Below are 22,396 nucleotides of genomic sequence, written 5' to 3' on the forward strand. Positions count from 1 at the left end.
CTATGTCCAGTTCCAGTGCCCAAGCTTGTCCACACTTTTCTTGCAGTTTGCTGTGAGGATTCAAGCCACATCCTTTCTCTGGACTTAAGTTTCCTTCTTAGGCCATGAGGAGTTTAACCTGGCAGAGCCCTAAGGACTTTAGGGACGTATGCCCCTCAAGTGTGAAATTGGCCCTGCTGCCCTCTGCTCACCCTGGCAGTGTGCATGGCTGTGGGTAACCTACCTGCTTGCTGTAAAACAGCTCCCGTTGGCAGCACCAATGGTTGAAAATGCCACAAACAGTGGAACGACCCAGGAGGCTGGGTAGAGGACACGGTCCCCAAATGTCTGGTGAGAGAAGAAAAAGAGATGAAATCTGAGGGTCTGTCATAGCCCCCAAGAGCCACTGGTCCCAAAAAGCTGCTGTGCCCTCTCAGAGGTCCTGAATCCCCACCTCCCCACGTCAGGCATAGCCTCTGTGATGCCTCTAAGTGGAGAATAGAGACTCACTCGGGGAGGAAACAACTTTGCTTCTTTTCTCCTCTTCAGAGTATCTCAGGATCTTTTGATGGTAGCAGAAATCTCTCATCCACTACTGCCCGGCATAATTCTTGGTCATTTCAATATCCTTCCTGTCTGCTGACCTCTCACTTCCTGACCTCACATGAAGAGTCATGTTCTCCCTCCCACCCTAGCCACCGACTCTCCTGGTCAGATGACCTCACTGGTAACCAAAACTGCATCTCCTCCAGTCTCCCATCCTGATCACCTCATTCTTTATTTCTAACTCATTTCCTGTTGTACCTCAGCTCCGCAAGGCCTCCAGTACACGAACCTCACGGCCTTTTCCGCTGTCCCCCACACCCCTCCCTCTTGTCTCATGTCCCCCCCTTCTTTAGCTCAGATTCTACAGTCAATTTTTTTTAATAATTTTTTTTGTGCTTTAAGTGAAAGTTTACAAATCAAGTCAGTCTCCCACATGCAAACTTACATACCTTAATACATACTACATACTCCCATTTACTCTCCCCCTAATGAGTCAGCAAGCTCCCTCCTTCCAATCTTTCCTTTGGTGACCGTTTTGCCAGTTTCTAACCCTCTCTACCCTCCCATCTCCCCTCCAGACAGGAGATGCCAACACAGTCTCAAGTGTCCACCTGATACAAGTAGCCAATCCTCATCAGCATCTCTCTCCAACCCATTGTCCAGTCCCTTCCATGTCTGATGAGTTGGCTTTGGGAATGGTTCCTGTCCTGGGCCAATAGAAGGTTTGGGGACCATGACCGCCGGGATTCTTCTAGTCTCAGTCAGACCATTAAGTCTAGTCTTTTTATGAGAATTTGGGGTCTGCATCCCACTGTTCTGCTCCCTCAGGGCTTCTCTGTTGTGCTCCCTGTCAGGGCAGTCATCGATTGTAGCCAGGCACCATCTAGTTCTTCTGGTCTCAGGATGATGTAAGTCTCTGGTTCATGTGGCCCTTTCTATCTATTGGGCTGATAATTATCTTGTGACCTTGGTGTTCTTCATTCTCCTTTGATCCAGGTGGGCTGAGACCAATTGATGCATCTTAGATGGCCACTTGTTAGCGTTTAAGACCTCAGATGCCACACTTCCAAGTGGGATGCAGAATGTTTTCTTAATAGAATTTATTTTGCCAATTGACTTAGATGTCCCCTGAAGCCATAGTCCCCAAACCCCCGCCCTTGCTCCGCTGACCTTTGAAGCATTCAGTTTATCTAGGAAGCTTCTTTGCTTTTGGCCCAGTCCAGTTGAGCTGACCTTCCCTGTATTAAGTGTTGTCCTTCCATTCAGCAAAAGTAGTTCTTATCTACTATCTAATCAGTGAATAACCCTCTCCCACCCTCCCTCCCTCCCCCCTCTCGTAACCACAAAAGAATGTGTTCTTTTCAGTTTAAACTATTTCTCAAGATCTTATAATAGTGGTCTTATACAATATTTGTCCTTTTGCATCTAATTTCACTCAGCATAATGCCTTTCAGGTTCCTCCACGTTATGAAATGTTTCAGAGATTCGTCACTGTTCTTTATCGATGCGTAGTATTCCATTGTGTGAATATACCACAATTTATTTATCCATTCATCCGTTGATGGATACCTTGGTTGCTTCCAGCTTTTTGCTATTGTAAACAATGCTGCAGTAAACATGGGTGTACATGTATCTGTTCGTGTAAAGGCTCTTATTTCTCTAGGATATATTCCGAGGAGTGGGATTTCTGGGTTGTATGGTAGTTCTATTTCTAACTTTTTAAGGAAACGCCAGATAGATTTCCAGAGTGGTTGTACCATTTTACATTCCCACCTGCAGTGTATAAGAGTTCCAGTCTCTCCGCAGCCTCTCCAACATTTGTGTTTTTTGGACTAATGCCAGCCTTGTTGGAGTGAGATGGAACCTCATCGTAGTTTTAATTTGCATTTCTCTAATGGCTAATGGTCAAGAGCATTTTCTCATGTATCTGTTAGCCGCCTGAATATCTTCTTCAGTGAAGTGCGTGTTCATATCCTTTGCCCAATTTTTAATTGGGTTGTTTGTCTTTTTGTGGTTGAGTTTTAACAGAATCATTTAGATTTTAGGGATCAGGCGCTGGTCGGAGATGTCATAGCTGAAAATTTTTTCCCAATCTGTAGGTGGTCTTTTTACTCTTTTGGTGAAGTCTTTAGGTGAGCATAAAGGTGTTTGATTTTTAGGAGCTCCCATTTATCTGGTTTCTCTTCGTCATTTTTAGTAATGTTTTGTGTTCTGTTTATGCCTTATATTAGGGCTCCTAACGTTGTCCCTGTTTTTTCTTCCATGATCTTTATCATTTTAGTCTTTATGTTTAGGTCTTTGATCCACTTGGAGTTAGTTTTTGTGCATGGTGTGAGGTATGGGTCCTGTTTCATTTTTTTGCAAATGGATATCCAGTTATGCCGGCACCATTTGTTAAAAAGACTATCTTTTCCCCAGTTAACTGACACTGGGCCTTTGTCAAATATCAGCTGCTCATATGTAGATGGATTTGTATCTGGGTCCTCAATTCTGTTCTGTTGGTCTATGTGCCAGTTGTTGTACCAGTACCAGGCTTTTTTGACTACTGTGGCTGTATATGTTCTAAAATCAGGTAGAGTGAGGCCTCCCACTTTCTTCTTCTTTTTCAATAATGCTTTACTTATCCAGGGCTTCTTTCCCTTCCATATGAAGTTGGTGATTTGTTTCTCCATCACATTAAAAAAATGTCGTTGGAATTTGGATCGGAAGTGCATTGTATATATAGATAGCTTTTGGTAGAATAGACATTTTTACTATGTTAAGTCTTCCTATCCATGAGCAAGGTATGTCTTTCCACATGCGTAAGTCCCTTTTAGTTTCTTGCACTAGTAGTTTGTAGTTTTCTTTGTATAGGTCTTTTACATCTTTGGTAAGATTTATTCCTAAGTATTTTATCTTCTTGGGGGCTACTGTGAATGGTATTGATTTGGTGATTTCCTCTTCGCTGTTCTTTTTGTTGATGTAGAGGAATCCAAGTGATTTTTGTATGTTTGTCTTGTAACCTGAAACTCTGCTGAACTCTTCTATTAGTTTCAGTAGTTTTCTGGAGAATTCCTTAGCGTTTTCTGTGTATAAGATCATGTCATCTGCAAATAGAGATAATTTTACTTCTTCCTTGCCAATCCGGATGCCTTTTATTTCTTTGTCTAGCCTAATTGCTCTGGCTAGGACCTCTAGCACAATGTTGAATACGAGCGGTGATAAAGGGCATCCTTGTCTGGTTCCTGTTCTCAAGGGAAATGCTTTCAGGCTCTCTCCGTTTAGAATGATATTGGCTGTTGGCTTTGTATAGATGCCCTTTATTATGTTAAGGAATTTTCCTTCTATTCCTATTTTGCTGAGAGTTTTTATCATGAATGGGTGTTGGACTTTGTCAAATGCCTTTTCTGCATCAATTGATAAGATCATGCGGCTTTTGTCTTCTGTTTTATTTATATGGTGGATTACATTGTTTTTCTAATATTGAACCAACCTTGCATACCTGGCATAAATCCCACTTCGTTGTGGTAGACTATTTTTTTGATATGTTGTTGAATTCTATTGGCTAGAATTTTGTTGAAGATCTTTGCATCTATGTTCATGAGGGATATAGGTCTGTAATTTTCTTTTTTTGTGGTGTCTTTACCTGGTTTTGGTATCAGGGATATGCTGGCTTCATAGAATGAGTTAGGTAGTATTCCATCATTTTCTATGCTTTGATCTACAGTCTGTTGTTACAATCACCTCCTTCAACCCCCTTGTACTTTCTCTCTCTCCTTCATACTTGGCTGTCAAAACCCCAACCCCAGTTAAGTCCAGCTCCGCTCTCCACCTCCCCCTGGTGATGATCTCACACTCCTGGGCTCTAACCTAGGGGGGCCCTGGGGGCTGCCCTAACCTGCCCACTCTCCTGGATCTTTATTTCTCACCTCCTCCTCTCCCATGAGGTACTTCGCCTTGTCTCCCCCTCCCCCCAGAAATCATGGCACCCTCTCGCACAGATCCCTGGGCTCTCACCACAGCCACAGCCTGAGACTGCAGGAGTTCAGTCGTGGTCATCACGGTGAAGTAGGAAACATTCATGAGGATGTAGCACACCGCCACCAGCGGGATCCCGATGACAATGGACAGGGGCAGGTTCCTGAGAGGGGCAGTAACACGGGAACCCAGGGTCAGACCAGAACATCCCGTGAGACACTTGTGAGATTGTGGTTTTCATCCAGCCCTTCCCTCCTACACACCCTGGTCAGCCCTCCATCTGCTCCGTGTGGTGGGCTGAGGTCACAGGTGCCCTTTGGGAGTCCTCTACACCCCTGGTGGGGAATTGTGGAACATGTGACATTTTCAGTGGAGAACTCTCCCTCTCTCACACTCTAATGCAGTAAAATGCAATTGTTTATAAAGCAAAGTAAGCCAGAACTAAAGGGAGTTAAGGAGTCCCTGGATGGTGCAAAGGGTTAACGTGCTTGGCTACTAACTGAAAGGTTGGAGGTTTAAATCTACCCAGAGGCACCTTGGAAGAAAGGCCTGCTGATCTACTTGGAAAAAATTAGCCATTGAAAACCCTATGGAGTTGAAATCAACTCTACAGTAACTGGTTTTTAAGGGAAATTGTAGCTCTTTCTTCACTTTAGCAACTACCCCACTGTCCAAAACAAAACAAATTCTAATCAGTGTATAATGAGCTTATAAGAAACCCGCCACTTGTCCAGGAGCAGGTCATAGAATAACAGGAGAAAGTGGTTCCACTTTTTTGTCCTGAAGAAGAGAAATATGCTTGCCTGTTCACTGCCTCCTGCCCTGACTCAGCTTTATTACCTGAAAGGGTTTCTAAGTTCTTCTGTGATATAATTGAGTTGATTCCTGGAGAGAGAAAAGTAGCATGAGTATGAGGACATAACACTAAGTGAAATAAGTCACATAAGGGCAAATACATGATCCCACTTTCATAAGAAGATGAGAACAGATATATATACAGAGACCAGTGTGTGGGCAGGTGGGGAGGAATCACTCTGTGGATTGTAGATACTTGTTACTTTTGGTGATGGGAAAAGTAGCTCCAAATGTGGGTATAGTGAGCACAGTATGACCAAAGTAGACAATGGCACTAAGAAGTGCCCAAGAGAAAAGGATGTTTGTGCTAAAGGTTTTGACACATATAATTTGGTAACAACACTAACAATAACCAAAAAATGAGTGTATGATCATGTGTGTATATAGGCATACATGTGTATGGGTAGGCACAGGTGTACATATGTGTGCACAGGTAGTATATGTACATGTACATACAGATATGTGTGTGCAGGCAGATGTATTCATAGAGGATTCAGTTACAGGTACTTCTCAGACATAATCAGAAACTTTGCAAGATTGGTTTTCTGGGTTTGAAGGCTTAGGACTTTAATCTCATGGGACAACCCAGTCAATTGACATAATACAGTTTATGAAGTTCATGTTCTGCATCCCAGTGAGGTGAGTTGCGTCTGGGGTCTTAAAAGCTCGTGAGCAGCCATTTAAGATAGAGCTATTGTTCTCTACTTGTCAGGAGCGAACAAGAAAGAAGGAAACCCAAAACTCAGAAGAAACTAGTCTATAGGACTAATAGTCTACATGAAACATGATCCCATCTACCCTGAGACCAGAAGAACTAGATGGTGCCCACTACAACTACTGACCATTCTGATCAGAGCCACAATAGATGAACACTGATAGAATGGGAGAAAAACACAAAACACAGCTCAAATTCTTAAAAAGTCCAGACTTACTAGACCAGTTGAGACTAGAGGACTCCTGAAACTATCATCCTAAGATCTTTAAACTTTGAACTGAAACTATCCCAAGGTCATCTTTTAGTGAAATAACGGATTGGTACACAAAACAAAGGACATTATCCATGAGTACAGTGCTCCATTGGAAAAGAATCTATACGAGACCAAAAGGTCAATAATTACTCTGAAGCAAAGATGAGAAGATAAGGGGGCAGGGAAACCAGAATACTGGAAATGGAATGACCAGAACGCAATTAAAGAAAATGTTGACACATTGTGAAAAATGTAATTAATGTCACTGAACAATTTGTATAGAAATTGTCAAATGGGGACTTAATTTGCTGTGTAAACTTTCAATGAAAACACAGTATTTTTTTTTAATAATTTTTATTGTGCTTTCAGTGAAAGTTTACAAATCAAGTCAGTCTCTCACGCAAAAACCCATATACACCTTGCTACACACTCCCAATTACTCTCCCCCTAATGAGACAGCCTGCTCTCTTCCTCCACTCTCTCTTTTCGTGTCCATTCCACCAGCTTCTAACCCCCTCCACCTTCTCATCTCCCCTCCAGGCAGGAGATGCCAACATAATCTCAAGTGTCCACCTGATCCAAGAAGTTCACTCCTCACCAGCGTCCTTCTCCAACCCATTGTCCAGTCCAATCCATGTCTGAAGAGTTGGCTTCGTTAATGGTTCCTGTCCTGGGCCAACAAAAGGTTTGGGGGCCATGACCACCAGGGTCCTTCTAGTCTCAGTCAGACCATTAAGTCTGGTCTTACGAGAGTTTGGGGTCTATATCCCACTGCTCTCCTGCTCCCTCAGTGGCTATCTGTTGTGTTCCCTGTCAGGGCAGTCATCGGTTTTAGCCAGGGACCATCTAGTTCTTCTGGTCTCAGGATGATGTAGTCTCTGGTTCACGCGGCCCTTTCTGTCTCTTGGGCTCGTAATCACCTTGTGTCCTTGGTGTTCTTCATTCTGCTTTGATCCAGGTGGGTTGAGACTGATTGATGCATCTTGGATGGCTGCTTGCTAGCATTTAAGACCTCAGACGCCACTCTTCAAAGTGGGATGCATAATGTTGAAAACACAGTATTTTTTAAAAGTAGCATGAGTAACATAACTTCCACTTTCTTTGCTAAGCAATAATTGTTGGCCTCATTTAAGAAGTAAATTTGTCCCATGGGTTACCTTTTAGCTAAATAACAGATTCGCTCACAAAATAAAGAATATCACCCATGAGTACTGTAGTCCTTTAAAACATTATCTAGAGAGTAGAGGGAGAGAGTGGGCTATCTCATTAGGGGGAGAGTAATTGGGAGTGTGTAGCAGATCTTTTTTTTTTAGCAGGGTGTGTATGGGTTTTTGTGTGAGAGACTGACTTGATTTGTAAACTTTCACTGAAAGCACAATAAAAATAAAAATAAATCATCTATATGAGACCAAACAGTCAACAATTACTTTAAAAGAAAGATGAGAGTGTAAGGAGGCAGGAAAACTAGACTAATGGAAAGGGAACAACTAGAATAGAAATGAGAACGAAGAATGTAAAGAATGTAACAATTTCATGTAGAAATTGTTGAATGAGAGCCTAAACTGCTGTGTAAACCTTCACTGAAAACACAATAAAATATTACTTAAAAAAAAAAAAAAAAAGATTCTCCACCATAGAGAAAATTCTCCTGCAGAAACACCAGGATAATTTCTTTTAGGGAAGGCCCTGGTGATTGGTGGGAAGTAGGACCCTATCCAGACCTATGTGACTGACAGTTGGTCAAGTCTTTGCCCTCCATGAGAATTGCATGGATTTTCAAGAATAATCGGGAGCAGTGAGTACCCAAGGTGCTTTGAAAGATGGAAAATTTTGTTGTCTGAAAATGTATCGAAACCTGCAGGTGCTTTGGAGGAGGGAGAGATCAACATCACCAATGGCCATGCTTCTTTCATAAGAAACAGAATCTCATCTACTAAACTGAATATTGTCAAGGTTGGAATAGAAGTGCTATTGAATAGTCTTTGCCTAGTCAAGTACCTCCAATTCTGCCGAGCTCATCCTGGCCAGGTGAAGACTCAGCAAGGCACCCTGTAAGGGCTGAGCCCAGGACAGATTACCCAATAAGCAAGGTATGCAGTGGGCTTAATTGTGTTATTTACTAATCTGTAGTGCACAATTTCGCCTGAGTCCAATGGTGAAACCCATGTGAAATTGTGCACTACAGATTAGTAAATAACACCGTGAAGCCTGTGCACACCTTGCTGGCTAATCCATCCCCGGCTGTGCCACATCTGGGACTGAGAAAGGGGCAGGTGGCTTTGGGCTCAGAGGGGAGAAGAAAGGTGTTAGGTTGGGTGCTTAATAAAAGGAGATGTGAAGGTAAGTTTTAGGGCCACACCAAACCCCCGGAAAGAAGAGTGAGTGAACTCAGTGCTTTCCAGATGGTTTACATTAAAGATGCCTGCAGAAATCCACCACCAGACTTGAGGCAGCTTTTCAGGAGTGTCTTACCATCCATCATATGCCCAGAGTCCGTTATAAAACGCCAGACTGATGGCTCCCACAGATATTTTTGTACCCTCAAAAGAATTTTCGAAATTCTTTGTGTTTCCTGTAACAAAGCCAGACAATGAATAGTGGGTGTCAGCTAACCAGACTTTGACTTTACACTCATCTTCACATGACTCATCAAAGGTAGGATACAAAAGCTTTCTGAGTTCCTGCCATGCTTCCTTAGAGATAGGCTTACTGAGCAAGAGTGCTTCGACTAAGAGGAGGTCTGCATTTGTGTGATGCCCGCCCTCCCTGCCTGCCGAAGGTCACCTTGGGCCAGGAGGACTAGTCCACTGATGATAATGATGGCCACGATCACCAGCTTGGCGGCTGTGAAGAAGTTCTGGACATAGCTCCCCAGCCGCACACTCAGCGCATTCACTGTCGTGATGAGCACTGGAGAGAGAGTCAGAGGTGGGACATCCTTCTGGGTTTATGGTTTTCTGTCTTATTTCTATTCCCAGCACTGGCATACCCCCAGCTGCCCATGGCCAGCACTACCACATTAATTGGGACGCTGAGAGGGCAAATCCAAACAAGAGTCTTTAAAAACCTTTAAAATGCACTTGACGGTGACCTTTGAAATCAAGCTGACCTGCCTCAGAGAGCAATGGAGAAGCAGCCGGGCCTTGAGCCAACAGCGCTGCCCTGCAGAGATCGCTGAGCTGCTGGCAGCCCAGCCCTGGGGGAGAAATGGCCTCCAGAGCTTCTCTGGACACGCACAGGCCCTATCCTCCACAGCCCAGCAGCCGTGGAGCAGGGACGGCAAGGGACATGGGGCTCTGGGCAGGGCTGGATTACCCAGTAAGCAAGGTCGGCACGGGTTCAGTTGTGCCTTCCCACCAATCTGCAGTGCACAATTTCACCTGTCCCTCACCACATCAAAGACATGGCAAAACAAATTGCTAACTGCAGATTAGTCAGTAAATACAATTAAGCCTGTGCGTACCTTGCTCAATGCAAGCTGCTGCATACAGTGCTGACTGGTTAATCCGCCCCTGGCTCTGGGCCCAGACAGCTCTGTCTGAGCCTCACCAGAGCCCCTGGCCTCTTTCTAGGAACTAGCGAGGGTACCCCAACATCTTTTGTGCCAGGTCTCTGCTGTCTCCCCCCGAGAGTTTCGCTGGGACACTCACAGATGGCGGCGGCGGCCAGGCATTTAACCACGACCTGAGGAGGCTCGCAGCCTGGGTAGAAGGGCGCAGAGACGTACTCAGAGAAGCTGAGGCAGATGATGGCAAAGGAAGTGGGCTTGATGACGATGAGGCTGATCCAGGAGAAAAGATAGGCAGGAATGGGACCGAAAGCCTCCAGCAGGTAGGGATACTCGCCCCCGGACTTGGTGATCGTAGTGCCGAGTTCCGCAAAGCACAGAGCGCCTGGAGCACAGAGGAAGGGCCTCAGACCCTCGTGAGGTGCCGCCTGGGCTGAGGGCGCCTCACTTCCTGGCAGCCCTGCTTACAGGGGCCCAGGACAGCCCTGTCATAGGACTGCCCTGGGCCTGGGCCATTGGGCAGTTAGTTGCAGCCCAATTTACACTTAACTTGCTGCATTTTTTTTTTTTTTTTTTTTTGCTGTATGAACGTTGGCGGGCAACCAGCAGCAGCAAGGACAGAGCCCAGATGGTGCTCAGGTGTCTGCCCCCCCGCCACGCCTACCCCCCAGCAGGGAGCAGGTCTGTTACCCATTGTTGAGATAATCCCACATGCTGCCCATATGGTGAGACAGGGCCCCACGGCTGCTGTGTTCCTGAGCACAGACTTGGGCGAAATGAAGATGCCGGAGCCAATGATGGTGCCCACGATGATGCAGATGCCGCTGATCAGGCCCACCTGGGGTGCGCAGGGACAGAGGGCGGTGAGTGCTGCCACCCACAGCGGGGCCCGAGGGTATGGCCAGCGTAGCTGCAACCGAGGCGCTTTCACCTGTGTGGCTGCAGCGACCAGGCTCGTTCCTCACAGCAGCCCCGTGAACTGGGGGTACTGTTATCATCCCATTTTACAGAGGAGAAAATTGAGGCACAGAAAGGTTAGGTAGCTGCCTGAGTTATACAACAGTGAGGGGTGCACCTGGCTCAGGTTTCACGGTCCTAACCACGACCCTTGCTGCCATCATCAAAGGGCCCAGAAGCAGGCTTTGTTCTGTTTCTAACCCCTGCTGAGAATTTGCATTTCATCCCAGATATACTGAATCAGAATCTACATTTTAACATGATCTCCAGCTGATTCTTACATACAATAAATTTTAAGAACCACCGCTCTACCAGTGGTTCTCGGATCCCTGGTGGCACAGTGGTTAAGAGCTCAGCTGCTGACCAAAAGGTCAGCAGTTCAAATCTACCAGCCTCTCCTTGGAAACCCTATGGGGCAGTTCTACTCTGTCCTATAGGGTCGCTATGAGTCGGAACTGACTGGATGGCACATTACAACAACAACTAGTGGATCTCAGAATTGGTCCCTAACCAGCAGCATTAGCATCACTTGGAACTTTTTAGAAATGTAAATTCTCAGCAGGGGTTCGAACCAGAACTGGTTCAAAACCCTGCCCAGGAGGGAAAGGTTGACTTAGTAAACAGGCCCTCAGGACATGCCTCTCTGGCTGGATAGAATAGAGTGGCGCTTCTTCACCAAAGCAGAGAGTGAGGTCAGGGCTTGAGTCCTGGCTAGAGGGGTCCCATGGGGGTGAGTAACAGGCCTCCCAGGGCAGAAACACGGGGACGGGGAGCTTCTTTAGATACCATTTTGTAGGGTGTGAGTGTCCTAAGAATAAAACTGGGCTCAGTCACACACTGTATGATTCAATTGACATGAAGTTACAAGAACAGGCAAAAGGAACCTATGGTGATAGAAATCAGGGGTGGAGGACTGCCTGAGGGGCTGGAGGGAACTTTCTGGGTGATGTGTATGTCGAAACTCGAAATGAACCCGGTGACCACCGCCGATTGCGCTGACAGGGATCGCAATGGAGGGTCCTGGACAGAGCAGGAGATAAATGTAGAACAAAATACAAATTTCATAAAAAGACCAGACTTGCTGGTCTGACAGGACTGGAGAAACCCCAAGATCATGGCCCCTGGAGACCCTTTTAACTGAGGACTGAAGTCACTCCTAAGGTTCACTCTTCAGCCAAAGATTAAACAGGTCTATAGGGCCAAGAATAACACGTGAGGAACGTGCTTCGTAGTTCAATCATGTACACAAGACTGAACAGGCACACCAACCCAAAAGCAAAGATGAGACGGCTGGAAGGGCAGGAGAACTGGATGAATACAAACAGGGAACTAGGGTGGAGAAGGGGAGGGTGTGGATACGTCGCAGCATTGGCAGACCATGTCACAGAACAACATGTGTATTAACTGTTCAATGAAAAACTAATTTGCTCTGTAAACTTTGACCTAAAGCACAATTAAAAAAAAAAAAAAACAGAAACTGAACACCAAAGATCTGTGTGTTTCACTGTATACAAACCATACCAAAAACCAAACCCATTGCCATCAAGTCAGTTGTGACTCATGGTGACCCCATGTGTTACAGGGTGGAACTGCTCCACAGGGTTTTCTTGGCTGCAGTCTTTTTGGAAGCAGATCACCAGGCCTTTCTTCAGGGGAGCTGCTGGGTAGAGAGCAGGTCTGTGACCCATTGTTGGCAACAATTAGTTTAGCATTGGTAGGTAGCCCTTAGGTTAGCAGCCAATTGCAAACCACCTATACCACCCAGGGACCTATATAAACTATACAGCAATCAAAAAATATATATATATTTTTAAGGAGAGTATGTCTCACTCAGGCCCCTACTTAGAACGCCAGGCCTTGGAAGCTGCCGAGGCCTGATTGGGAAGCTGCCGAGGCCTGATTGGGAAGCTGAGGTCAGGGTGTGTGTGCTTGCCTGGGAGGGCAGAGGCTGAGTTCAGGGGGAGATCCTGGAGAACCAGGGCAATCCCAGCAGTGAGTTTGCCACCCATGGGATGTGACACACAGCAGGGGTCCCTGGGAAGCAGTGCCAGCTCCGCTCTGGGCCTCAAGGGTGAGCTGAGGGCCGTCTCAGCTCTGCTCCTTTCTGGTTGATTTTGTTTTTGTTGTTCATTGGTGACTTAAGAGACCCCACGTGTTACAGAGTAGAATTGCCCACAGGGTTTTCTTGTCTGTAAACTTGGCGGAAGCTGATCACCAGGCTTGTTTGTTCCGTGGTGCCACTGAGTGAGTTTGAACTGTCAACCTTTTGGTTACCAGCCACTTGCCCCACGCAGGGACCTTAGCTCTGCTGTCTTAATCGCTCCAGCTTCCACACCTCCCTCCTCAGGGCAGACAGCTTAGCTCACCAACATGCCCCCAGAATCCTTCCTCTGCTGAGCAACTGCCTGGATTCTAATCTGGGTGAGGTCTACATTCACCCTGAAGGTGCCTAGGTAAGTCTAGGACACACTTGGGCTTTGCTCACCTGTGCTCTTTGTGTGGCTCAAGGGCCACCTTGGCTTTGAGAAACCATCACTGGACTCAGTCAAGCCTGGCCCTGCAGGCCTGAGACTGACAGAGTTGGAGGGTGCTGTTGTCATTGACTCCTGGGGATCTGAGATCCCAGGCCAGCCAACGGTTAGGCCATGCCACCCGCCCTCTCATCTTCCGGGGCTTCCGTGTCATCGTCTTCCACCCCCTCTGGTCCCAGGCACAGAGACTGACAGAGAGGGAGGGTGCTGTTGCCCGTCTCCTTGTCAGCCCTCCTGGCCCCCTCTAGTCAGCAGGTACCTCATTACTTCCCAACTCTGAGCGTTCATCCAGGTCTCCCCCTTGTTAAACTCATCATCCAGCTAGACCCCTCTAAGATGGAGTGGGCTGCTTCTGGAGGGAGCAAGTCTCCTCTCACTACCAGTAGCCAGTGGCTATGGAGTCGATTCCGACTCGAGGTGGCCCCGTGTATGCCAGGGTAGAACTATGTTGCATAGGGTTTTTAATGGCTGATTTTTCAGAACTAGGTCACCAGGCCTTTCTTCCAATGTGCCTCTGGGTGGATTTGATCTTCCACCTTTTCAGTTGCACCACCCAGGGACTCCTTCCCATCACTAAACCAAACCCATTGCCATTGAGTCAATTCCAACTCATAGCTACCTTACAGGACAGAGTAGAACTGCCCCAAAGGGTTTCCAAGGCTGCCATACCTTTCTTCCACAGAGTCGGTGGTGGGTTCAAGTAATAGCTGAGCTGTTTAACCATTGTACCACCAGGGACCCTTTTCCCATCACCAGAGGTATTCAAACAGGAGGGACAGATACTTGGGACTCAGACATAGAGGGTCCTTTCACACTGCCCCTAAGAGTCCCCTGATCTGAGCAAATACTGGCCCCTGCAGACGTTTACCCAGGGCAGGAAAGCACGTATGTGTTAACTTCAAAAGAATATGCTGAGTTCACAGGAGGAAGAGAAAGAGATAAATCCAAAGAATTGTCCTTCCAAGATGTACCTTAAGAATCAAAGATCACTTCCTTTTGTTAGTCACTAGGGATTTATTTATTAGGGATTAGTGGGGACTTCATTCTGTCTGGGACTGCTCTTGAAAACTCCCCTACTCAGCCCTTGAAGGGGCCCCCAAAAGAAGACCACTTTACCTCTTTCTGGAGAATTGTGGTCTTGTGTTCATTACTCTGGATCGACTTCTCGTCCTCTCTCCTTTTCCTCAGGCGTGTCTCCCCCATCTCCCCGTCCTGCCAGTTCTGGGAAGCTGCAAGAAGGGCATGGGCCGGGTCTCCATTCAGCAAACACCCTGCTGGCAAGATGCAAATTGGGGCTTGCCCAGGCTCTTCTCAGCTAGGGCCTCTGGGATTTGGGAAGGGCCTCCAACAGCAGATTGTTAGCTCAGGCTTTAGGCAAGTACAGTTGTTAATCCTTAGTAGTAACTTGCTCAGTCCCAGGAGTAAATATTAGTCCTTAATCTTAATTTAGTTCAGGCCACAGGAAATGGAGCTTCCTGTGTTCTTTTCCAACCCAGCTGAGTGTTTGCCTCTCTCCCAGCAGCCTCCAGCCCCCAGGCTCCCAGGCCTGTCACTCCTCATCATCCTCAACAGTGACATACTTGAAAAGTCATTTTACCTCCATGGTCCAACTTGATTTTTTTTTAAGTTAAAAAAAAAAAAAAAGATGAATTATACCAGAATATGCTTAGCAGAATCAAGCCTGGGGAAGAAATCTTTTTCTTACCTCAAGCATGATAGGCCCATTCCAAAACCAAAACCAAACCCACTGCCATTGAGCTGATTCCCAACTCATAGCGACCCTATAAGACAGAGTAGAACTGCCCCATAGGGTTTCCAAGGCTGCAAGTCTTGACGGAAGCAGACTGCCACATCTTTCTCCCGAGGAGCGCCTAGTGGGAGGTTCGAACTGCTGACCTGTCAAGTAGCAGCCAAATGCTTTAACCACCACGCCACCAGGGCTCTGATGGACCTGTAGGATGAGTATTTTTGGACTGAGTGATGTAAGGAATGAAAAAAATTGCTGAGGAAAATTGGCTTAAGGCTACAGCAAGAGACCGTGGTCTACTGTGCCCTTTCTCCAAATAAATCCCCCTGGGCTGGCCAGAGAAGGGACAGGCTTCCCTTAGCCAGGCTTACCTTCTGCCTTGACCTTGCTGATCCAGAGGAGACGCTGCTGGCCTGGCCGACCACCTGCCTCTGCGCTGTCACACCCTAGGAATGGCCATGTCTTGTGTCCAGGAGTGGAGGAAGCCAGAAAGTACAGAGGTCAGCAAAGGTAATTATTAAACACCTTTTGTTGTGAGCAATAAAGCTTGGATACACCACACAAAAAGGGGAGGGTGAGGCAAGCTACTTTTCTCCTAAAATGTTTTGTTTTGTTCAGTTATGTCTAAATCAATTTTTTCCCCCAGATTTCCCCAAATCCACTACCGAAGAGTGGAAATAATGCTTTTTTATATCTTTTGGAAGCGAGGGAAGTAAGCTTTGGAACCAACTCTTTCATTACCTTAATGGGCTCTATTTACCACTGAGATAGCGCGAGTGGTAGCTGCTACGCTACATGGGACTCACAAATTGTTTTCCTTCCCACGGGGTAAATTCCTCTCAGAGTCCTTGGTCTGCATTCCTGTGGGATGAGGAGGGAGGCCTTTCTACTCACATTTGCCAGTGGCTGGATCCACCTGGAACCACCAGGGAGCCTGGCAAAAGGTGGACGCTGCAGAGAGGCTTCCTGACAGGTCCTAGCTCCGGCCTCCCTTGCTGCTCCCGCCAAGCCCCAAAGAGTTGTCGTTGTGCTGTTAAAGTAGCCCAGATCCAGGACTGTCGAGCAGAACAGGGACACCGAACACCATCAAGTCCGCCTTTGCATTTGCCTGACAGACAAACTGAGGCCCAGCGAGGGCAAGAAGCTCTGACCCCCACCCAGGGCTGGTGCATCTGGCTGCCTTCCCCTCTGGTTGCGGGGCAGAGACTCAGCTGCTCCAAACCCTTATCTCAGGTAAGGTCTGCCTGTGGGAGGCTCCTTATCAGACAGGTGAGAGGACAGCAGCGGGGGGTGGGGTGGGGGGGAGTGTGGGGGGGGGGACAGTAAGCCTGAAGCATTGTTGTTGGTATCACCACTGCTGCAGTTTTTTTTTTTTTTTTGATAAAATTATACACAGCCAAAAATACACAAATTGAACCATTTCTGCATGCAGGATTCAGCGACACTAATTACAGCCCTCACATTTTGCCACACTCTCACCAGCGGTTTTACATTGGGGTAAATGTAGCAGCACCCTACAAATCCAGATGGACCAAAGGCTGTGGGACAGAGGTGGGTGAGCCAATGGGGGTCACTTTGGGAGCCTTTTGGGGCAGGCCGACCTGAGAGAAGGAGGGCAGATTTCTCAGGGTTGCTTCCTACAACCATCAGGAGACAAGTGGACCCTTGCTTCCCAGTCCTGGGAAGGCTGAGCCTGCGCAGCAGGACACCTGCCTCCCTGAGCCAGGCAGGGCGCTCATCGGCCTGCTCCGACAGAACCTGCAGTGCTGGAACCCTAGTGTCTGGCCCACCCATATTCTCAAAACACCACAGGGCACTCCCTGGGTCAAAGTTGCCACCAAACCAACCAAAAACCAAACCCATTGCTATTGAGTAGGTTCCAACTCATAGCAACCCGAGAGGACAGAATAGAACTGCCCCAGAGTTTTCGAGAAGCGCCTGGTGGATCCAAACTACCGACCTTTTGGTTTGCAGCTGTAGTACTTAACCACTAGCCACTAGGGTTTCAGGCTGATATTCTGACAGAAACCACATGAAGAGGGTAGGCCTGGGACCAGGCCACCACCTCTAAGCCTCAAGATCCAAATCTTAAAATGGGGAGGGTAACGGTCCCTCTCCTGGAATTGTGAGGATTTCCACAGGTCGTGTGTTAAATCTCCTCCTTCCGTTGATGTAGAGGACCCCCTGGGCCTTCTGGGCCTCTGCCAAGTGCTGAGCTTGGAGCATCTGGGCATGAGGATCCTTTCAGAGTCAGAAATCAACACTTGAGTTAATTTGCGGTCTGTGGTGAGCATTTCTTAAGGTTTGGGTTTTTTGCTTGTTTATTCAGCAAAGTGATGTTCAACCAATTATAAGTTTTTCCTAGTGGAAAATAATTTGATAAAAACCATTTTTTTTCCTGATTCTTCTTCAAGACTTTTTGTTCATTATATATCCAGCTTTTCACCATACAGCTGAAGCTTTACCTCTTTGCAGTCAATTCCCTCTACAGTTACTTTCCAAGGAAGTTTCATGTTATTTTTTTTATACAACTCCAGTATTTCTTAGGTGTCTTCTAACGCTCTTGACCTTCCCTTTCAAACTCTGCTGTCTTAGACTGGGTTCTCTATGGAAGCAAAACCAATGAAGCATTGTTTTCTTCTGTTGTACATGGGGTCGCTGTGAGTCAGATGGGACTAAACAGCACCTAACAACAACAAAGTTTTCCATTGACTTTAGTGCTAAAAGATGCCCTAAGGACTCTCTTGTATTCTAGCCATACTCTTTACCTATGTTATGTAATATCAATTTGATTTCCCCTTGGTAATCAGGGTCAGTTACACCAGCCAATATGGTAACTCCTTTCTTGGCCTGTTGATCCAGAGGCATGAGGAGCCCCAAGTGACCAGATAGCATTCTTTTTTGTGTGTGTGCTTTAGATGAAGGTTTACAGAGCAAATTAAGTTCTCATTAAACAATTAATACACATATTATTTTGTGATATTTGTTGCCAACCCCATGACATGTCAACACTCTCCCGTTCACGACCTTGTGTTCCAGATTACCAGCTTTACTGTCCCCTCCTGCCTTCTTGTCCTTGCCCCTGGGCTAGTGTGCCCCTTTAGTGTCATTTTGTTTTATAGGCCTGTCTTTGGCTGAAGGGTAAACCTCAGGAGTGACTTCAGTACTGAGTTAAGAGAATGTCTGAGAGCCACACTCTTGGGGTTTCACCAGTCTCTGTCAGACCAGTAAGTCTGGTTTTTTTTGTGTGTGTGTGAGTTAGAATTTTGTTCAACATTTTTCTCCAGCTCTGTCTGGGACCCTCTATTGTGATCCTTGTCTGAGCAGCCGGTGGTGGTAGCCAGGTTTAGTTTGACAAAAATGTCTTCACTTTTTTGGCCCATTCAGAGAGGTCTATCCACATACCTCTTCCCCATACCTCCTTGTCACCAATTTTCCAATCATGTTCTTTCTAAGTCCCTGACCATCCAGCCAAATCATTGGCTACAGCCCATGTATCAGTATATAGTCAAACATCTGGCCATTTCTCCTTCCAGGCAAAGTGAACAACCAGGTACACTGCTCAAAGATCTGTCCATTGGGAGGATTTCCCTTCACCACTGTCCTTCAGGGAGGTCCCAGAAAGGGGCTGCAGTGCTGCCACTATCCACTTTTGGTGGTACCTGCATATTGTACAGAGCCATCTGTAAACTAGGCACGAGTTTTCTCTTCCTCAGTCAACTGATCATAAGGAACTCCCCATGAGGTCATAGGTACAGCTTGGGAGAGGGAAGGTAATGTGACAGGAATGGATACCATGGGCATTTGGGCCACTTTCTCATGCAAATTAATTGTGCCTTCAGGTCCTGCCCAAGCCCGTTCTCGTAGATACCACTTCCAGTTAATGATGGAGTGTTGCTGTGTTTGTCCAACTTTATGACTCTCTGGATCAGACAACATTCCGTTCATGATGGGCTGCTCAGGCTGCATGGTGACTTGGTGGCCCATGGTTAGGCTTTTGGTCTCTGCTAAGGCCCTTTTTTTTTTTTTTTAAGGCCCAGTAACAAGCCAAAAACTGTTCCTCAAAAGGAAAGTCGTTATCTAGAGAATGGCAGGGCTTTGCTTCAAAATCCTAAAGGTTTGCGCTGTTATTCACCAATAGAGGCCTGCCAAAAACACCAAGCAACATCTCTATCTGCAACTGACACCTCAGGCACCATTGGATCAGCTGAATCATATGGCCCAAGTGGCAGAGTGGCTTGCACAGCAGCCTGAACCTGTTGCAGAGCCTTCTCTTGTTCTGGACCCCACTCAAAATTAACAGCTTTTCAAGTCACTTGATAAACAGGCCAAAGTAGCACACCCAGATGAGGGACATGTTGCCTCCAAAATCCAAAGAAGCCAGCCCAGTGTTGTGCCTCCTTTTTAGTTGTAGGAGGGACCAGGTGTAACAACTTATCCTTTACTTTAGAAGGAATGTGACATGCCCCACACCACTGGACCCCTAGAAATTTCAATCAGGTGGAAGGTGCCTGGATTTTTGTCAGGTTAATTTCCCACCCTCTAGCATGCAAGTATCTTACCAATAAGTCTACAGTTATTGATACTTCTTCCTTATGAGGTCCAATCAACATAATGCTATCAATGTAATGGACCAGTGTAACATCTTGTAGGAGGGAAAGGCGATCAAGGTCCATTAGGCCACAGGGCTGGAGAGTTGCTATACTTCTGAGGTAAGACAGTGAACATGTATTACTGGCCTTGCCAGCTGAAGGTAAACTGCTTCTGATGTGCCTTTAAAACAGATATGGAGAAAAAGGTAGAAGCCAGATCAACAGCTGCATACCAGGTACCAAGAGATGTATTAATTTGCTTAAGCAATGAAACCACATCTGTAATAGCAGCTGCAATTGGAATCACCACCTGGTTAAGTTTACAATAGTCCACTGTCATTCTCCAAGATTCATCTCTTTTTTGCACAGGCCAAATAGGGGAGTTGAATGGGAAAGTGGTGGGAATCATCACCCCTGCATTCAAATCCTTTATGGCAGCAGTAATCACTGTAATTCTGCCAGGAATACAGTATTGCTTTTGGTTTACTCTTTTCCTAGATAGAGGCATTTCTAATGGCTTCCACTTTTTTTTTTTCCACTTGGCTTTTCCTACCAAATAGCCTTTACTCCACATGTTGGGGATCCAGTGTGGGAGTTCTGCCAGTTGCTGAGTATGTCTATTCCAATTATGCGTTCTGGAGCTGGGGAAAATCACTATAGGATGGTTTGGAGACTCACTGGACCCACTGTGAGATAGACATGAGCTAAGACTCCATTAACAACCTGACCTCCATATCCCCCCACTCTGACTGGTGGGCCACAGTAACATTTTCAGTCTTCTGGAATTAGTGTTGGTTCAGAGCCAGTGTCCAGTAATCCCTGAAAAGTCTGATTATTTCCTTTTCCCCAATGAACAATCACTCTCATAACAGCCCATAGATCATTTTGGGGAAGGATGGGAGAAAAATCAACAGTATAAATTTTTGGCAGTTCAGTGGGGTCCTTTCTGCAGGGGCCCTGGCCTCCCCTTTATCTGAGGGTTGTGTGTCTGTAAACTGGCTCAAGTCTGGAAATTGGTTGAGGGGCCATGACTCTCTATTCTGGTGATTCAAGTTAGACTGCCATTCACTTGACCTAGAATTCTTCCACTTGTACAGACCAAGTAAATATTTAGTAAATTTCCCATTTATTTCACTCTTAGAGACACCATAACTAAGAAGCCAATGCCATAAGTCTGTACAAGTCAGACTATTCTGATTACAGCTTTGACTCTGTTGTCCATTACTGTCCAGGCAAGGATCAGTGACATGAAATTTGCATCTGAAAGTGGAAAGTGCCAAAAGACTGAAGAAAGAGGTGAGAAACTCAAGTGTGGCAGCGAAGGAGTTTATTAGGGAAACTTATGTACAAGGTGGTTCCTGGCAGCCGCAGGACCAAAGCAGATCTCCAGCAGTTGGAGGGCAGACGTTTTATAGTGGTGGTGTACAATAGTGGCTGCATGCCAGGGGCTTACATAAGGATGCATACTGTAATGAACTGGCAGGCCATATAAGGGTGCTCATAAAGCCTGATTCCCCTTCAGTTACAGTAATTATCCCCCCGCCTTGTCTTTGTCGATTAAATGCCACCTCTTGGCCCCTATTACCATGGGGTCCAATCAGCCCCATTGTAGTTAGGTGTCTTAATTCAGTTAGGGCAGTTCCCACTGTCAAACCTGGCTTACATAAAATAGCACTCATAGCAGTCTTCAAAGATGCTGGGGCTCCCTTCAGAAATTTGTTCCTCACCATTATTGGTGAAAGGTTAAATCCTCTGGGCACTCTATGTCCAATCTAACATGCCAATTTTCCTAAGTCTTTGGATACATTCTTTTACATTACACCAAGGCGCATCTAGCATTTCCACTTGGTTTAGTGTAGGCTACTACTTAATCCATGCTTCAGCAAACCAACCAAATAAACTATTACATCCTTTTTTAACCTCTTGAGCTGAAACATTGAATGAAAGATGTGTGCTTAGTAAGCCCATATCAATAAACTCAGACTGATCTAACTTTATGTTCCTTGCATCATTATCCTATACCCTTAATAGCCATTCCCACACATATTCCCCAGGTTTCTGTTTGTATATATTAGAAAAGTCAAGCAGCCCTTTTGTAGTGTAGCGTACCTCCTCCTGGCCTCCTGGGTCACACTTTGTACTTCACCTCTTGGGGTTTGCTGGGACTTAAGTCTATTTATAGGTATAGAAGCAAAAATGGGTGGTAGGGTGGGTCTTGGGAACATTCAGCAATGTCTGTTAAAGCATTTGCCTCAGGTGCTGCCCCAGATGGTCTCTCAGAAAAAGATTCTTCAGGCACAACTGGGTTGATCTCATCAAATGGGGTGAAAGGATGATGGTTTTCCTGAGGGGTGTGGATTAGCAGACAAAAATGGAGTAACCTCTTCGGATGGGAGGCATGGTGTTGTTGGCAGGAGTGATTTAACCAAAGTTAGGGGCCCAGTGTCCCCTAGCTTCCTGATTATCTGCCCATATGTTCCCCTCCCAAGTTTTAGGATCCCATTTCTTCCCAATCAATGCCCCAATTTAACTTCAGACACTATTTGAGGTTGGGAATTCAATTGGTGTTGTTATTCAGCCACTCTTACAGTAAGACTCAGGGTTTGATTTTTGGTAACATCAGCTCTGTTACTACAAGAAATAAGAATTTCTTTCATGGCACAATGGACCACTCTCAGGTCTTTTATGTGGCACTTGAGCTGTGACTCTGAAGCCCTGAGCTCATCTCTTTCTTTCACCACTTTGTCTAGCAAAAG

At 46.2% G+C, this 22,396-nt stretch overlaps 1 protein-coding gene across 1 annotated transcript in view; it reads right to left on the reverse strand.

Moving 5' to 3' along the window:
- SLC7A9 (solute carrier family 7 member 9) overlaps window positions 1–14,662 on the reverse strand; it is a 42,185-nt gene extending 27,523 nt beyond the window's left edge. Inside the window, exons 1-8 of the mRNA XM_049864128.1 lie at window positions 14,418–14,662; window positions 10,504–10,651; window positions 9,956–10,198; window positions 9,090–9,215; window positions 8,778–8,877; window positions 5,323–5,367; window positions 4,522–4,645; window positions 224–327 (exon numbers count right to left, since the gene is read on the reverse strand). Coding sequence (XP_049720085.1) covers window positions 224–327; window positions 4,522–4,645; window positions 5,323–5,367; window positions 8,778–8,877; window positions 9,090–9,215; window positions 9,956–10,198; window positions 10,504–10,651; window positions 14,418–14,504 — 977 coding nt within the window. The 5' untranslated portion in view covers window positions 14,505–14,662. The remainder of the gene's footprint in view (window positions 1–223; window positions 328–4,521; window positions 4,646–5,322; window positions 5,368–8,777; window positions 8,878–9,089; window positions 9,216–9,955; window positions 10,199–10,503; window positions 10,652–14,417) is intronic.
- Window positions 14,663–22,396: the final 7,734 nt, after the last annotated feature.

This window comes from Elephas maximus, chromosome 21, assembly GCF_024166365.1.
Source record: "Elephas maximus indicus isolate mEleMax1 chromosome 21, mEleMax1 primary haplotype, whole genome shotgun sequence".
In the NCBI taxonomy this organism is placed as follows: Eukaryota; Metazoa; Chordata; class Mammalia; order Proboscidea; family Elephantidae; genus Elephas; species Elephas maximus.